Source organism: Crinia signifera, chromosome 1 (assembly GCF_055691185.1).
Source record: "Crinia signifera chromosome 1, ASM5569118v1, whole genome shotgun sequence".
Taxonomy (NCBI): Eukaryota; Metazoa; Chordata; class Amphibia; order Anura; family Myobatrachidae; genus Crinia; species Crinia signifera.
Genome location: NC_139217.1, coordinates 421084264 through 421103426, shown reverse-complemented (window position 1 = coordinate 421103426; position 19163 = coordinate 421084264). Strand labels below are relative to the sequence as shown.

Below are 19163 nucleotides of genomic sequence, written 5' to 3'. Positions count from 1 at the left end.
AGTTAGTGTGTTCCTCCCGGCTCCCGCCGCTGCCCGGCAGCCAGCGTCATCCTCCCTGCCCAGCACGCTGCTCCCGCTGTCACCCTCCTCCTGCCCGGCTCCCTATGCAGCCTCCCCCTGCTTGGCTCTCTGTAGCCGGCATCCCCCGCCCGCTGTCATCCCCCGCACGGCTCCGGGGCTGGGCTGCACATAAGATTTAGCAAATCTTATATGCAGCCCGTCCGACCTCCCGACCCCGATCCGATGCGCACGGGACCGCGCATCGGATCGGACGGGATGTCTGCAAGTGCGATTTGGGCCGATTTCACGGCCCGATTCATCCGAATCGGGTGAAATCGTGCCCAAATCGCATAGTGTATGGGGGCCTTTACAGTTCATCACACAGGCAAGATATGAAAGGAGTGGCTTCAGGACAACTCTGTGAATGTCCTTGAGTGGCCCAGCCAAAACCCAGACTTGAATCAGATTTGAATCAGATTTAATATCACTGAAGAGATGGCTGTGCACTGATTCCTTCCACCTAACCTGATGGATCTTGAAAGGTGCTGCAAAGAGGAATGGGCAATTTTAAATAAGTTTACACAAGTTCAGTCATAAAAAATGAAAAATTTTGAGTGGTTTTTGGGGATAAAAAGGTGCGTGTTAAGTGGTTAACATTTTTCATAAATAAAGTAATATAATGAGGCCATTTTGCTATTTTGATTACCTTAAGATAATGTCATGTACTCACAGCTTTCGCTTTGTCACACTTTTACTTACATGTACTTGCAGCCATTCTAAGGACTGTTTACATGAAAGATACTGGGGCAGATGTATAAGCCTTAACAAGAGATACATGCAAGGGTGATACAGAGAGATAAACATCCAGCCAATCACCTGCTAACTGCCGTGTTACAGGCTGTGTTTGAAAAAAGTCAGTAAGGAGCTGATTGGCTGGACGTTTATCTCTCAATCACTTGCATTTATTTCTTGTTAAGGCTTAATACATCTGCCCCATTGTACTCTAACCATCTACTGTATCTCTCTACAGATTGCTGCCCGGGAACTGAACATATATTGCCACCTTGACCATAATTTTATGAGTGCGAGTATCCCTACTCACCGATTATTTGTCCATGTTAGACGACTTGTTGCCAAGGGCTATAAAGTAGGTATAAGTCTTATTTGTTGTTCCGTGTTAAATAAATGTTGCTTTTATTAATGTGCCACCAGAGATGGCTTATAAACAAACAATAGATTGAAATGATTAAGTGTTCTAATGCATACTAGATGTTGTACCATGGACTTTATAGGTATGTGTTTTTCGGATCCAGTGAGGTGGGTTTTTTTTGTTTTTTGTTTTTAACCTTGCACTAAGGGAAAGGGTGTAAAAGACTTGCCTCTTACACATAAATGCTGCTTACCTCCATGCTCATTGCCAGGGGTTCCATGCGAATTTCCATGGGTTCCATGCTCATTGCCATGTGGGATTACATGCTCATTGCCAAGGGGGAATACAGGCTCGTGGTAACTGGGGGACAGCTGCCGCCGGGCAAAGGTGACAGCCGGGCAGAGAGCAGGGGGCTGGCTATTTGAAATAATACCCCTTTAACACCAGAAAATGCAGGGACTTACCTGAGAATATGGACCTAGGATCATGCAGGGACATTCCCGGGCTAGCCCCTTTTACACCAGCCTAGTCCCTGCATTTTCTGGTGTGCTAGGGAGAGACACCCCCCCCCCCCTTTAACCAACCGGCTATGTCTTCGGAACCAACTGACCCATTTACATGAGAACAGTATCATATTAAAGAACTTTTGAGTGGGCTTCAAATTATTTGGTTCCAGAGAAATCTGCCCTCAAACAACATGAACAGCCATGGAATTATAATAATTTTGAGCTTCTGTGTTGCCAGTGGAGCAACTGACAGCCATTGGAACTGGGTGGGGGTTGGAATTAGCGGGTTCCATGTTATCCTATGGAGAAAATGTTTCAGCTTTGCCCCGGCGGTATCTCCGGTTCCCGGGGGGCTAGCGACGTGGAGCCAGGCTCATTGGAAAGCCCTGGCCCTCCGCTACAAAATGGGCCTATTTGGAGAGTGGGTCTGGAGCTGTAGCTCCATCAGGTCCATTGTTAATCCAGCCCTGATTGTTATTACTGCTGCTTCACTGATGGGCTAACACAGGCAAATGGAGACAGATTTTGTGCTGCCAGATCTGGCTGCTCTTTAAAGGTCCATACACACTGGGCGATTTTGCACAGTGTGTACGGATACCTATGATAGGTTTTTCACCCGCTTTAGTGATTTTCCCCATGATGGATAATTTTCCATAGCAGGACGCTATGGATAGCAGTCCACCTTGTCGCTTATCTGCTGTTAATACCAGCAGATGAGCAGCCGGACCAGCGATGATGCAGCATCGACGCTCACCGCTGGCCTGTGCACAATGGGCGGCTTTTGAGCTGAAAGCAGCACAAATGACATAACTGAGCTGCTTTCAGCTTAAAAACGCCCAGAGTGTATGGTAAAACATAAAGGAGAACCTTACTTTCAGTTCTTGATGAACATGGATCATCAGCATTATGTTATGCTTCGACGTATAACACCTAAAAACACAATAGTGCTATTTTTAGAGCTGTCAGCAGTTTTTGCAGTAGTATAAATACAGTATATACTTTAGATAGCAGCATATTGATAGAGTTGTGTCTTTACTGACCGCTGTACCATAGTTGTGATTCTACAATCCTCCAGCAAGTGGCATGAGAGCCTTATTAATGCACAAGTTGTATTTTTTGTCCATTTACAGGTTGGCGTTGTAAAACAGACAGAAACTGCAGCACTGAAGGCAGCGGGTGAAAGCAAAAATTCTTTATTTACAAGACAGCTTACTGCTTTGTACACAAAGTCCACACTTATCGGAGAAGATATCCTTTTCACAACCCATTCTTGAAATTCTTTACGTTTTCCTTTCTCCGCTTTTGATGACCATTGTACTTTGAGGGCGAGTCCTAAATTATAGCAGCTCGCTGAATCTGCCTTGATTGTTAATAACACCAAGAGATTGTAAGATATGGCTGCTGTAATGCATGAATGCACTGAAAGACATTGGTGACCAATTTCACAGTACAAAACATAGATTGAACATCCCACAGATTATACATAGTTGTATCTACTTTAACATCATTAAGTCGAGTAATAAGATAAAGGTATATGGAATTTTTTAAATCTTTCTAAGGTAGCAATTCTCAAACTGTGGGTCCTGACCCCAAAGTGGGTTCCCGGCCTTCTCAGCATGGGTTTGCGACTCCATGTTGCTGACCATTAAGCTTTGTACACACATTTCGATTTTTTCCCTGTTTTCGATTCGATTTTGCTTATAGAAGCAAAATCGAATCCATATCGAATGGTTTTTAGGACACTTTCGATCTGCATTCGATTCGATGCGCACTACCGTTTTCTTAAAATCGAAAAGAAAAATAGATTGTGCAGCCAAGGAAATATCGAATTCGATCCAGTAAATCAAATGTGTACAATGTACCGTGAATGTAAATCTAATGCAAAAATACAGATCTAATGCCAAATTGAATGGGAAGATCTAATGCAGATCTAATAGAAAATCGAATCTAACATCAAATCTAAAGCAAAACGAAGTTTGTGTACACAGCTTTAGGCTGATGACTTTTCTAATATGTCAGTGATTCAAGGAGTCTGAAAAATCTGTTGAACTTTCTGTTACTGCAGACTCCTCCCATCATTTTATGCCTTTACAATGGTGCAATGTACAGTATGTGCTGTCTGCTGCCTACACATGTGATATGATGACCTTCTGCAGTAGCTTGCAGGGGTCCTGTCATTATTTTTATTTTCTGTTTGGGTCAGAGCTCAGAGCGAAATAGTTTGAGGACCCCTGTTCTAAGGTGCCCATACACGGTGTGACAGGGCAGTGCAAAAAGATGCCTTCTCCCATCATACATCTCATCGCTCAGCTCAAAAAGTATGTGCTGCACATACTTTTTGTACTAGATCTCATCTCTATGCATTGCAAAACCTGTGCGATGCGATCTAGCCCAATTGTACACAATAATTGTACCGTGTATGGGCACCTTAAGGGCTATTTCACACACTCCAGCTCCTGCCGGGCAGCAAAATCCCACACTGCCAAAAGCCGGTCCGTGCACAGTAGTTGTTAATGGACACTAGTGTGCCTGTTCACACGGGACGGCCACGGCCCGGCCTCCCGGTTGCAGCCGGATCCCACCACTGGAAGGGACGGCTGCCGGGCTGTAGCCATCCCCTCCATTCTAAACTGCTGTGTGCGGCACGGCTTCGAAGGCTGACAGAGGTGTGTTTATAAATATCAACATGGTTTCTGTTGGCTTTATGGACTGATGCTGTTTGTATAAATGGTAATAATGTCATGCAATTACCTGCTGCTTCCAATATAATATGAACTCCTTGTTTGCTGGGTTTTGAAGAACAGTTGTGTTTTTACCACTGTTACTCTGTTGGCATCATATACAGTGTGGAGAATGGCCATATTAGTAGGGATGTAGTAACTTGTATGGGTTTGTAATGCATGACTGAAGGTTTTTATGTTCTGAGCTAATGTTTATTGTATCCGTTCACTCCTGCATTTGTTCATTTCAACCCTTCTACTTTTTGTGTTGCATATATTTGGATGTAACACCAAAATCTGTCCACTAGATAGTTTCTTCCTATATGGCTAACCGGCTACCCATGGCATTCTGTTCACACTGGCTCTATCATATGATTGTGTGTTATATGGTTCTGTTATATAGTGTGGTTTTTTTATTTTTTTCATATGTAAAGGTGTATAAGCAATAGCACGTTTTTCATTGATACCCATTGTCCTGCAAGCAGTCTATTTACCCTAACTGATCATACATGTGAACCCTTTAATAAAGATGGATGATTCTTTGGAGGTTGAGACTGCGATGCCTGATGCACCAAGCAGTTACCTTATGTGCATATGTGAAAGTCCTGACAGATCTAAACATAAGAAATCTGATGACCCCGTCTTCGGCCTAGTGGTATGAATATTCTCTATATACTTCATTTTCCTGTTTTGTTTTTACATTTTTGCTAGCAGTATGAGACTAGGGGGTGTATTCAATGCTGCTGGCTCGCTGTGACAGTTTGCAGGGTCAGTATTCAACTGACCCCTTTGCATATGCTGATTCCCCCTCTCTACGTTTTTGGAGCGAGGTAGATTCGGCATATGCGGCTGCTAAAACAGCGAGACTCATGGCTAAATGCAGCGGACTCCCTGCATTAGCCACTAGCCTTGCTGTGTGGGGGAATCCTCACTGTCCTCTGACAGTGAGGATTTCACTGCCGTGTTGAATAGGGTGAGCGGCCGGCGAGGGGGTTGAACAGCGTGGATCCCTTGTTTTCTGCTATCCCCGCCGTTTAAGCCCCTCGCTGACTGCATTGAATACGATCCTGGATCTGATTGATATGCAATAAGTCCAATATTGTGATCAGCATCTTATTGGGTATCTGTCAGATGGTGATCAGTACCGCATGGAATAAATGGCTATTATAGTATAAAAAGTACAGAAAATACTAATGTATAGAAGCATTTTGGAATGTACTTCTGTGTTACACTTGTTTATAGGCACAGATAGGTACGAAACTTCTCATTTAATGTAAAGAAGAACTCTGCCATTGTACAGTACTTCTGTTTTTAAGCTTTAGTCCAAATGGTTAAATCTAATTGATTAAGGTAATAATTACAGATGTGTCCACATACATCTATCCTCCATGCGATACAAGTCACGTTATACATAATCCATGTGACTCTGTAGCATCAAATGTCTTTGCGTGCAATTTTTTCTATTAAAATGCGTCTTATTTGCACAATGGACTGATAAGGGCACACAATTACTTAAATGATATGCAGCATGCCTATATTCTGTGTCTGTATCTGCATAAGAAGAAGCTGGAGTGTTACGTGTTTTCCTGGAAAACACTGAAATTTAGCATTACATATGCAGATACAGCCGAAGGGCTGTTTAACGCCATAGATGGCTAGATGTATGTGGGCACATCTGTACGTCACCTTTGCTCAAGCATGGATATTTTTAACACCTGAACTGTAATGATGGAGTTTGGGAAACTGATGCACAGGAATTAGAGATGAGTATTCCATCTTTGACTGGTGATTGGTTAAGTGCCTGAATAACTAGACTTTAAGAGGTACAGTTATAAAATGACATTATTTGAAGAAAGACTACAGATGTGTCCTCATGCAGCAAGAGATACCTTGTGCTAGTGACCTAACCAGGTCCCATGCAATTTAGCATCTAGCGTCGTTTCTGCTGAATATGCATCTTAAGCTGTGTACACACGGGGGGCGATTTCAGCACATATCGCTGGCAATATGCTTGCTGAGCGACCATATTGCCAGTGATTTCATGTGCTGTGGGAGATAAATCCCCAGGAGCGCACTCCCGCTGCCAGCCCTTCATGGTCGCTGGTCGCAGGAGCATACTCTTCCGATTATTGCTAAAAATCCCTGGTTGCTGGTGCACAATGCACTGTACACCAGCGACCAGCGATTTCTAGTCAATTTTCAGCCAAAATCGCTGATCACTGATAAAAACGGTACACTGAGCAATATATTGCTGAGAGATATTGCCGGTACACTGAGCAATATATTGCTGAGAGATATTGCCGGTACACTGAGCAATATATTGCTGAGAGATATTGCCGGTACACTGAGCAATATATTGCTGAGAGGTATTGCCGGTACACTGAGCAATATATTGCTGTGCGATTTCAAGCCAAAATCGCTCAGTGACCAAATCGCACCGTGTGTACACAGCTTTAGTCACAACCAGGGGTGTAGCAAGAACTTTGTGGATCCCTTCCCCTTTTAGATATAAATAAGTTGTTAATTTTATAAGTCCTAGTTAATTTTAAATGACAGTTTGTATCCTGTAAAACTGAAATGCTACACAATGCCGTCAGTTCTCATTATGCCACACCGTGTTCATCTGGCAATTCCAGGAATCTTGTAGACCACATCAGCAGGAGTGCATATGAGTCTGACACCAGAGATGGGCTACCTATGCTCCTGGACCCCACGGCATGGCAGGCCCTGCACTCACTATAGCAGGGGTGGCCAACCTGTGGCTCTTGAGGAGCATGTGACTCTTTTCTTAACGAAATGCGGCTCCTGCACTCGTAGTACTGCCACTCGCCTCCTCTGACTGTGGCACAGTCTGCGACCATATTGCCTGTGATTGGAGTGTGCACCGGCGATAAATCGCTGGGTGCGCGCTCCTGGTTTCATCCCCCTAATGGTCGCTGGTCAGAGGAGCATGCTCCTCCCACCAGCGGCTTACCCTGCCTCTTCTCCCGGTAGTGTGACATTTTCATCAGCGACTATCTCTGGTCGCTGATGAAAACGGGACACTGGGCAATATATTACCAGCGATCATATTGCTTTGTGTGTACACATCTTATCTCTACTCATTATAACATTGTGCACCAGCGACCAGCAATTTTTTACCATAATCAGAGAAGCATGCTCCTGCGACCATGAGGGGCTGGCAGCGGGAGCGCGCTCCCAACGATTTATCTCCCACCACACATGAAATCTCTGGCAATATAGTTGCTCAGCGACCATATTGCCAGCGATATGTGCTGAAATTGCCCCCGTGTGTGTACACAGCTTAGTCTGACTGCAGCAATAATGTATGAGGACACATCTGGTTTTTGCTTATTTCATGTATTTGTCTTTTATAATCCAGTGTTGACATTAAAAATATGTGCTGGCTTTCAGTTATTAGCAATGCCTATTTCTGCCAGCATTTATAAAATGTCCCAGTTTTGGGCCTGTGCTGCATCATTAAAAATGTCAGTGAGCAAGTTTTCAAATTGCTATGCCTGTATCAGCCTGAGAAGTACATTGCTCTGACTGCAACACAGGATACGTTTCCTGTACATAATAGGCCTGTTTGAGTCGCATGCAAAGTTTCTGTACTACCCTTACATGTGTACTAGTCCTATCCTGCCTACAAGAGTTCTGTCTCAAGTAGCTGGATCTTTGTGTACAATTGTCTCTGGTTTGACCATCAACACACCTATGGTAAACATAATGTGAAAGCTCATGCTATACTGTACATATTCCCTACAGTACTGTGTGTACAGATGGAGCCGGGCTCATCTGTTGCCGGCGCCTGCCAGATCCCTTTCACTGGCGATCGCGGGCGATAGGGACTGGGACGTGTGCGCGTCTCACGAGCACGCGCGTCCCAGTATCACAGTGGCTCCCTGCCCGTCTCTGCTTCAGGGAGATGCTGCCCAGTTCGGGGCGGCGAGGGGGGGAGGCGGCAGGGACCGGCGACAGGCTCCGTTACCACGGGGCGCGCAAGCGTCACGTGCGCCCCTGGCGGGAGCTGGCGCCAGCCCCTGCAAACATTAGCCCGGCTACATCTGTATGCTTTAGTGCCATACCATAGTTTTTTTCTGCATCAGAATGTAACAGTTTTGCATATGCCTTTTACCCTAAATAGGCAAAATTGAACTTCAGCAGATGTGTGTACATATAAATCATTATCATTTACATACAAATGTCATGGACTGCATGAGTCACGCAGAGGTCAACTATCCCTACAGTGATTACTTAATTATCTGCCAAAAAATAATTTGTCTGTCTAGTGCTTATTTTGAAAACGTTAAAACTGTGCAAAAAGTACAGGAATTGTCAAACCCCCACAGCTGAGTTCTAAAGCTGAGCATACACTTTATACGATTATGACCATTTTCACCCAATTCTGATGGATCGGGCCGAGAAATCAGGTGAATAGTGCTGAAATCGTGCTCCAATGCCCGGTCCTGTACACATTGGATCCGGAGATGCGGCGGAACTTGTAAGGGGTCACATATGATGCATCATATGCTAAGGATCCCCGGCGGGCAATTGCTGAGGTATTACATGCGAGGCTGCATGGTATACCTTGGATTAGTGTATGGGGGCATTTACATTTAAGAAATCATATTTTATTATTTTTTGTGCTTGACGCTCTGACACAAGTGTCCCAATGTGTTTACATGAACATATACCTAACATGCCTTAAAAAACAAACAAAAAAACCCCGATTCCCCATGTCTTGTACAGGCCATTCAGCCTTCTACAGGAGAAGTAATACATGACACCTTCCGTGACTCGAAGTCCCGGTCTGAGTTGGAGACAAGAATATTACGTTTGCAGCCAGTGGAAATTTTGCTTCCCTCTGAGATATCTGATGGTACAGAGAAGCTGATAAACAGTATAACATCTGCATGGTAAGTTTAAAATGATATATGTGGATCTATAGTACTGCATAAAAAGGATGAGCATCAAATGGTATATACAGTACTGTACACTTGGTGGCGCTGTGCTACTTTATAATTTGATGTTGCAATGCAATTTCATACTTGCATGCTTTAAGAAAAAGAGCATTTTAAGTTCATTTTTCCTTTACATGTTACAAAATGTTAGTCCTACAGAATCTCCCATATACTTGTTTAATCACCAACTGGATAAATGAACAGACGCTTGCAACTTTTTTGCGCAGTGTACAGAACATAATTACCCCGTAGAGAAGCTAAACCTTGCATGTTTTGGGCTCACATCTGTAGTTGCATGGGGGCCAGCTGGTTTATTCTTCTTGTGTCACTTTGGCCCTTATTCTGATCGGTGCGGCCGGATCCGATTATGCGGCCAGGACCGTGCGTGCGAAACCCCGCCTTCCATACGGATCGCCAACTCCGTCCGTACGCGGTAAGAAGCTGGCCGAACGGACCGCACGTGTATTTTACACGGAATACGCCTCCTCCATCTAAGGGAACCTCCCCCATCATTCGATGGTCACAGACCATCGAATGCAGGACCGAGTGCTCCACCAGCTCCCGCAACCTCAGACCACACGGACATTTCTCTGTGCAAAAGCAGGGATCTGGGCGGGCAGCTGACATCCGGCGATGTCATATGTCCGCCCCCTACACGTGCGTCACGGCCGCATTACCATACGTACGCCCAGCGTTTGCATGGGAACGCCCATGAAACGCGGGGCGTATGCATATGGTAATGAGCCCAAATAGCCCTTCACGCCCCTCTCCACCCCCTGTTCGGAGTGTTCACATATCATGCAGGATTGGGCCGTACGCCCCGCTCGCACATGCGCAGAGACGCCTCTGCACATGCGCAGACACAAAACATCGGCGGGCCGAACGCACGCGGATATATCCGCACCAACCAGAATAAGGGCCTTTGTTCCTTTTTGTTGGAAACCATGACGATAATGATCAGAAGGTACCGCGTGGGCATTTTGTCAACCCGTTCATAGCTCATTCACCATTTTTATTGTTGAACACCTCTGCGTGTACAGAATTGTTGCGCTGTTCTTGGGTGGCATCACTGCAGTTTCCTAATATTACAGTTTAGTTCTGAAGTGATGTTCTTTGTTAAAGGTAAGTAAAAAGGGAGAGGAGCTATAGGAGGAAGCCATTCAGAATAGCGCCTGTGTCAGCCTCTGAAGGCGCATAGAACTATAGCGCAAAGAGACATTCTCTTAGGCTGATGGAGCAGTAAGAGCCTTCTTTTATTGGAATCACCCTGAATGCACAAATCTGTAAATAGACCTTTATTTCCGCATTGGAATGTTCACTTTAAGAGCTTGATTGTCTGTACTTTTCATTTTGTGGGAAGATTGCTTTCTTTGTGAGCTTCTCGTCTCTTCTAAAGTGGGTGCGTAGCGAGTTTCCAAATGTGGGATGGAGTATAATTAACCTGCTACAATAAAAACATAGGCTGTTATCTGCCGTCAATTTTGATACAGTAACATTGCAACGTTTTTTCAATTTTGAATTTTCTGCAGTATAGTGTTTTAGAAGAACACTTGGGGGGGGGGGGGGGGGGGCATTTACTAAAAATAGTGAGGAGAGGGAAGCGTTTTACTGACTACATGTTAATGGTTCTCTTTGCAAAAGCCCTTTCCTCAGCACAGACTGCCTGTGAGATCAGTGCAGTCTGGTAGTCAGATAGAAAAGTTGCAGAAGTGAATTTTTATTCTCAAAACCCATGTTCATTTCACATTTGGACAACCCCTTAGTAAATCTTCTTTTTTTTTTTTTTTTTTTCTGTAGTGTATCCCTAGAGCATTGGTTCGCAAACCATTTGGGGTTTCTTGGGGAACTTGTATGGGTGCTCTGGGTTGGTAGTCTCTGACCAGTTCAAATTATTTTTGACTAATGTAATCGGCAAATTGTGGACAAACATTAGTAAATACTGTCCAATACCACATAAGTGACACTGAGGATGACCTATAAACACAATTTTAATTAATTTGTTTCTGATTTTGTCACTGAGAAATGTTTTCCCTAGTGGTGCTGTGAAAAGAAATCTGATACTAGAGTTTAACCATCTTAGCCTGGGTACACACCAGAATGATATATTCTTGACCGATATGCTGGCCAACGGGCCTTCATACTGTATACTGTATGTTTCACTTGTTCATTTCACAAATTTTTGGACATTTATAGAAATGGCATGCATTCATTCTCAGTGAGCAGCTAACTCTCCCCTCATAGATCACCCATCCTGGTGGCTAAATATACAATGTGTGGACAAACAGAAGCAACTCCAGTCTACCATCACATAACTGAAAATTAAGAATGACATACAGTATAGACACACAGATGACTTATTTCAATAATTTTTGCTGAATTTCTCAGTAAGAAACTTTTGTCCAAGGGAACATCTGCCATAGCTGATACTGATTGTGTCAACTAGGACTTGTTACCCCAACTATTTCGCCACAACAGTAAGACATACCAGCAATAGAGTGAGATGTACTAAGACTTGCAGAATAGTAAAAAGGGAGAGGGATAAAGTACCAGCTAAATGCCATGTTATAGGCTATGACAGGCACTTCATTGGTCCGGATCTTTAACTTTGGCCACTTTATCTCTCTCCAAGGATGAGAACATCTTACCCTTAGTGCCCCCACCAAAGCTCTCTATGGGGCTCTCTTGTGCATTCATTTTCACCAGGACTGAAGGCACCTGAGATGCTGCCATCTAGTGCAATAAGCATGGTGCCTCCACAAGGATTTGCCTCTTAATTCTTTCAGGGGTGAAACCAAACCTAGCTCACAATCTTCTGACCAAATTAATTTAGATTATGCTTCCTCCTCTGAGGTAATAATTGACCGAAAAATAATAAATCTGCTATTAGGGTTAACTATGGGGTAACAAACATTTTTTGAGCAAGATGCCACTGCCTTGCATGTTTGGCCAGGCGAATCCATTCATCCTCAATTGAATTCCTTCTAATATCTAATGGATAAACTACTGTAACCAGCATATTTTATAATGAATGGATGTTCTATCCACCCAGACCTCACTAAGGGCAACAGGTTGAACTTGATGGACAAAACTTTATTTTTAACCTCAACTACTATGTTACACACACAACCTCAAAGCCTAATAGCCCCCATTATAAGTATAGTTTTGTGTATTTCAGACTTTCGGGGGAATTTAGTAAACCACAGCTAATAGCTATGGTTAATTCCTGCCCCAGGGGGTGGGGGGTGTAATTCAGTTATCTCTGATGGCCACCACTATCGAGATTTTGATCCCCCTGCCCAGAGGTATAAAAAACGAAGTCACCAATTCGTGCTTTGTATGCCAAATACTGTGTAATTGTTTGAAAATGGGCGTGAAAAAATGGAGTAATTGAATTACCCTGAAAACATTGATTAAATTGGGATTTTTGTTTTGCAAAAACAGGTTGTAGTGGCCACACCTGCACTTTAAGTCTGGAAGTATCTATGTAGCTTGTTTACTGTCAAGTGATGCACAGACACCCCCAAAATGATTTGCCACCATCTGAGCTGAAATGGGTTGGTGCAGTATTGATTTATTTGGATAGCCACCAATTGCTTAGTATGTCGTATTTTTTTTAACTTCTTATCACATGACCTGGGCACATAGATGGTGTAATGGTTAGCATTACTGTCTCACAGCACTGAGGTCATAAGTTCAATTCCCACCATGGCTCTAACTGTGCAGAGTTTGTATATTCTCCCTGTACTTGCGTGGGTTTCCTCCAGGTACTCCGGTTTCCTCCCAGAGTCCAAAAATATACTAGTAGTCTAATTGGCTCCCAACAAATTAACCCTACAATGTCTTTGTGTGTGCGTGTACATGTGTTAGGGAATATAGATTGTAAGCTCCACTGGGGCAGGGAATGATGTGAATGTTCAAATATTCTCTGTAAAGCGCTGCGGAATATGTGTGCGCTATATAAGAAACTGTTAATAAATAATTCAGAAGGCTTAACTAATAGAGGATTAGTGCAGTGGATTGCAGGTCCACACTACAGCATTGTATACAAAAACACTGAGCTATATGGAGGTATGGAAACTTTCCTACAGCCTCTTTAGAAAAGTCAATATATGGTTTGTACGTGTAATCAGAGTACTTGTTATTTATTTAAAAAACTTTTATTCCAATTAGGGTTAAAAAAAAGATTTATTTTACAATTTTAAATATGTTCCAATTTTCTTATTGCTTTAGTGGTACAGATGTGAAACTTCTGCTCCCTACTTACTGCCGTCCTCTAGCTCCATGCTGATTTCTGTTTTTGGACTGGAATATTGGCAATCACTAGCTGAGCTTGTTTCCTGCTCTGCTGTGATTTCCTTATAAACTCATGTACACAATTGTGAGAATAGCAAAACCAAAGTTGACGAGGATTATTAGATAATTACCTAGATTTCTGTCAGACCTGTATAAGCCTGTTTATTAGGTTGTCCGTCTCTTATTATCCTTGGCATATACTAGGGACTCTTAACCTTTTTTCATCTTGGAACAAAATTAAATTTGTGATTCAGACTTATAACTCATGGTTGTTTTTCATTAATAAAGAACTTTGTTCTAATTACTTTACTGATGTCTTCAAATTAAGTTTAAGCTTGTACAATACATTCTTATGGCAATCCATGTTTTAGGTCCAGATCCAAATAATATGGGCTTGAAGGTAGTTCCTATTTAAAGAATCTTTTTTATTTTTAGGGACTTTAATGCAGCGCTTCCCAAATTTTTTTCAATTACGACACCTAGATTATCCGAATTTTCTTTTGCAGCACCCCTAGGCCATAACTTTCTTATTGACAAATTTAGAAAAAAATATTATATTCAAGAAATTGTGTTATGTCATTCTTAGAAGCAAATATTTGTATATTGTCACATATTTTATGATTGGTAGCCAATAGCACTGGTTTTGCTTGTGACATTGACCATCAATTTGAATTGGTACTTGACCGCCAACCCAGGGTACCAGTGCAAATTGGGCGCACAGGGGGTTATTTTGGTTCAATCTTTCTGACAAATTCCTTCTTAGATGGACAAAATTATGTGCACTGCAGGGGGGCAGATGTAAAATGTGCAGAGAGAATTAGATTTGGGTGAGTTATTTTGTTTCTGTGCAGGGAAAATACGGACTGCTTTATTTTTACACTGCAATATAGATCTCACTTTGAAGTAAAACCACACCCAAATCTAACTCTCTCTGCACAGGTCACATCTACCCCACCTGCAGTGCACATGGTTTTGTCCATCTAAGAAGGAATTTGTCAGAAAGAGTGAACCAAAATAACCCCCACAGCTTGGGAACCACTGTTTTTAAGCATTGTTTGTTCTGATTCAAAGAGAGCAAGTAAACTCACTGACTTTGACTTAATATTTATTTAGGGTTATGTTTTATTGAATTAATTATTAAGTAATAGAGGTGGAATATCCTAATGATGTAAGATTATTCCACAGTGACCTCTAGCTTCCTACTTAACCATTTACTTATCACATTCTGCGATACACTAACGATGAGCAAAAATCTTAAGTTATCACATGATTTTTTTTTTTATTTTGGTTAATACAGTACCAGCTTCTTTAAAAAGGATCAATATGGCAGGCACCAGTCAATGCGAGTTGGGCTTTAAGAAGTGTGCAATAGACATTAGTCCAGTGGTTCCCAAACTGTGTGCCTAGGCTCCCAGGGGTGCCTCAGGACACTTGCAGGGGTGCCTTGGGTTGGTGGACGAGGATCAATTCATATTATTTATGGACAATGCACCAGGCAAAACCAGTGCTGGTGGTTGCCAATCATAATATATGTGGACAAACAGAAGCAAATCCAGTCCCTCACCACATAACTGTGACATATAAACACAATGCACTTAATTTTAATAAAAAAAATTTCTGAATTTCTCGATAAGAAGCATTTGGCCTAGGGGTGCCTTGAGAATATTTTGATGCTCTAGGGTGCCGTGATTCGAAAAAGTTTGGGAACCACTGCATTAGTCACATTTACATGTATAAATATATGAGTGATCCAACATGTTGTTTTCCCTATGATACCAGTTGGAATATTACGTTTTGCTAGTCAATACCAATTATTGAAAAAATGTTGTAGACCTTTTCAAGATCTATTAAGTTTTATTTCTTGAAACTATATGCTTTCTCTGTTGAGGTAGGTAGTCAGTCAATCCCCGCCGCAATTTCCGATGGTAAACCTCATTGAAGCGGCATCTAGTCAGAACGGACCGCACTTTAAAAGCAGTCGGGCCCCTTTTGTCGAAAACGGCCATGGATTGTCGAGATCAAGGCCAGATCTCAACAATCCACTGCCGTTTTTCATCAGGAAGGACATTGAATCCTGCCTGCCAAAAAACAGGCAAGTGACCGAAAACGTGCCAGGGTCCCGACTATCGGGACGTACCGGCAGGATTGAATACCCCCTAAGTGTGATATACTGTAGAGTCGTCACTAGTGCAGTTCTAGAGTCTTTGTAGTTCTTATGTTTAACCATTTATTACTGAAAAGATAGCACCACCAGATGAATATAAGCATAAGGGTCAGGCAGACTGATCAGTCCTGGGTTGCGGCTATACGGCGCGGAGCCTCATGTGCCCTTGTGCAGTGCATACCCTGCACCCATGACGGATGCTTCACTGATTAGTGGTAATTAAAAATGGATGTCCGTTCTTCCCTTTACATATCTTTCCCCTGAGGTGCATTTCGCTCTGGTCCCGGCACTAGATCAGTCTTCATCTCTAACTTGTCGGTGTGTGCCCAGTTTGAAGTAGTTGCAGATAAACCAATATGTAGCCAATCAACTCATCCGGATTCTTACTGCATAGGATATAAATGTGCAGGTATTGCTGTAATTGTGTGAATGAGGCCAGCAAAGCTTGTGGCAGTCCCGGTGTCAGGATGTGCAGGGGATAGTAGTAGAGGAAAGCGCGCTGCCACTGGTCATTCATCAGGTTTTTATGTTGACTGTGCGTGCAGCTCAGTTTTGGATGTCTTTTGCAAAAAGCTATGGGCTATACCTATATCGTTCAGTTTGTATGCACAATATAGTTGTCCAGGACACTGGGAAGGTCACTGGTAATCCCTTGCCAATATATTTCACTGAACACATCATCTCGTGTTGATGCACCGTCAATTTATGCTGTTAATGTGAATACAAATCTTTTGCCCCTGTTAGTGAATACACCCTAAGGCTAGTGCTTACACATTGATCATATCTAGTTCCCCATGAGTTTCTTCAGCTCTATTCGCACCATGCCCTTCTCACTGTCAATCCGGGAGTGATGAGTTAAACCTGTATTTAGTAATCATGGTTGCCCAGGTCTTGGAGCTTCCTGTTATTTCCCCTATAAATAATACACAAATCCATGTAATAGCCATTTACAAAGCTTAGCCTTGACCATCCCCGTATGTGCAGTCAGGTTTGTCTATGTGAGCAGAATACTTACATTTTGCTGTAAATGTACTGTGAGTGCTCTGCTGAGTACATACCACAGTCAAAGGCTCTATTGATCTCTATGCAGTCTAGTGAATGGGGATATATGTCCAGCGCCACATCATTAGGAACAGCCGTTTCTGAAAAGAACAGTTCATTTGCAGCTCCCAGGGATTAGGAAGGCTTCCCGTCTCCTTCAGCAAATTTTGAAACGGCATAAGTATACAGCATGGAATGGACCCAACAAAAGCAAAAAATATACAATAGTGTGGGTTTTTTTTTTTTTTTTGTGGTTTTTAGGACAATAAGGGGGAAATTTACTAATATGAAAAACCTAGTTTTTCGTATTAGTATTTTCCCTACGACTGCATGCCGACTTTCTTGGCTCCTGATTGGCCGCTAGGTGGCCAATAGAATCATTCTGAGAAGAGGCGCCGAGTATGAAATATCTCAGCATCTCTCCTCAGTGCGATGCGGAGAGTGCGGGGAGCGCCGGCAGCTTGAAGATTACCTGGACTACGGCGGACCAAGAGAAGACCTCTTCGCCACAGGACCAGGTGAGTAGGACTTCCTTGCACAGCTCCACCATGGATTACTTCGGACCCGGACACTGCCATGGACCTGGAGGACGACACGGACCGCCGACATGGACCTGGAGGACGACACAGGACACCGGACACCAGGACAGAGGGCTACCTACGGGATCAAGAAAGGTAAGTATCAGTATGTGTGTAATGGATGTATTAAAGTTTTATTTTCATTGTGTCAGTGTGTATTTATTGTACTATTTTTATTACTGTGGAACTACAAGACCCAGCGGGCCCTTTAATGCCCCACAGGCTGGGACTTGTGGTTCTCCAAGTCCCAGCTTGCGGAAGAGGCTTGCTGGGACTCATAGTTCCACAGTTTTAAACAATAGTTTTTTCATCTATTTTTTTTACACTGAAATCAGCCCGGTGACCACAGCCCAGGGTCACCGGGGACAGCACCAGGCTTCAGTCAGGTACGCCGTTTTTTTTATTTAATATTTATTTTTTTTTCTATTTTTTTTTTTTTTTTTACACTAAAGCATTAAAGCAAATATGACAGGACAATCAAGGTGTATTTTCCTGTAGTAATTTCGTGGCTGTTTTACACCAATTAGCAGCCGTATTATCAATACGGCTGCTTAGTAAATCAGGAACCACCGTTCTTTTGAATGGTGATTCCTGTCGTATTCTATCGATGGTGTAGACATTCGTATTTGTAAATACAAATACGAATGTGCCATCTTTAGGAATACAAATTGCTGTATTTTTGGGATAGTAAATCCCGAAAATACAAATGTGTAAAAAAAATAGGTGTATTTCTGCCTACGAATACACCTATTTTTTACGAATTCATATTAGTAAATTTCCCCCTAAATGTGCTGTTCACCTAATTCATCTATAGAATTCTTATCAGCAGATACTGTTGGTTGGTTACAGTTCTGTGTTTTAATACTATCTTCCCAGCCAGGGCCAGTTCTAGGGTGCTCTGCGCACCCTTTCTCACATATTTCATAGAAGGGACAGTTTTCACCAAAGATGAGCACCTCAAAACAGGGGTGCAGTATCAGAAGGAAGGGGTGTGGCTTCACAGTAGTATCCCCAATCATGACACCATCATGAAAAATCGGGTCATCGCATCGCATCCGATGGTCGCATGCGATGCGATGTGCCCGATCTGACCCGATTTCTAAATCGGGGGCCCAGATACTACATAAGTACCCACAAATGTATTCACGTTATGTCACACGTAGTGCCAGATTAATTCGCATAGTGTCTCATATAGTGTCCTTTTATTCATGTTACGTCATACAGTAGTTCCCTTTATACACAGTGTTCACTGTAGTGCCCTTTATACACATGTCAACATGCAGTAAGTAGTGCTGCTTCTACACATAATGCCCACAGTAGAAGCAGAGCCAGATTAAAACCTCATGGGCCCTGGGGAACATACTAATTTAAGGCCCCTTTCCAGGGGTGGATTTAGGGGTAAGGGCGCCCGTAGAAACATTAATGGCCGCCCCCCCTGCCTAATTGTATTATTTTTATTGATTAGTTATAAGCCCTCATTTAATGATTGCCAATTTAATATCCGACATGCAGGAGGGGTTGTTCTGCAGAATGAAGTGCCTTCAGTGAAGTTGATTAGTCTGCCGCCACTGCTGGTCTGTTATACAAATTGACAGGTACATTGGAGAGAAATGGAGGGAGGGACCCAGGGGCAAGTGCAGAATTTTTAGGGAACGGTGTATGGCCACCAGGTTGGGGCAGGGCAGCCGAGAGAGGGGGGGGAGCGGGTACAAATTACCCGGGCCCAGGCTTGCTGAAGGGTCCCCAC

The 19163-nt window shown here is 43.0% G+C and overlaps 1 protein-coding gene across 1 annotated transcript in view; it reads left to right on the top strand.

Moving 5' to 3' along the window:
* The window catches only part of MSH3 (mutS homolog 3), a 192110-nt gene that overhangs the window by 33591 nt on the left and 139356 nt on the right, over window positions 1–19163 (top strand). The window contains 4 exon segments of the mRNA XM_083151861.1: window positions 1031–1147; window positions 2787–2906; window positions 4888–5031; window positions 9129–9295. Coding sequence (XP_083007987.1) covers window positions 1031–1147; window positions 2787–2906; window positions 4888–5031; window positions 9129–9295 — 548 coding nt within the window.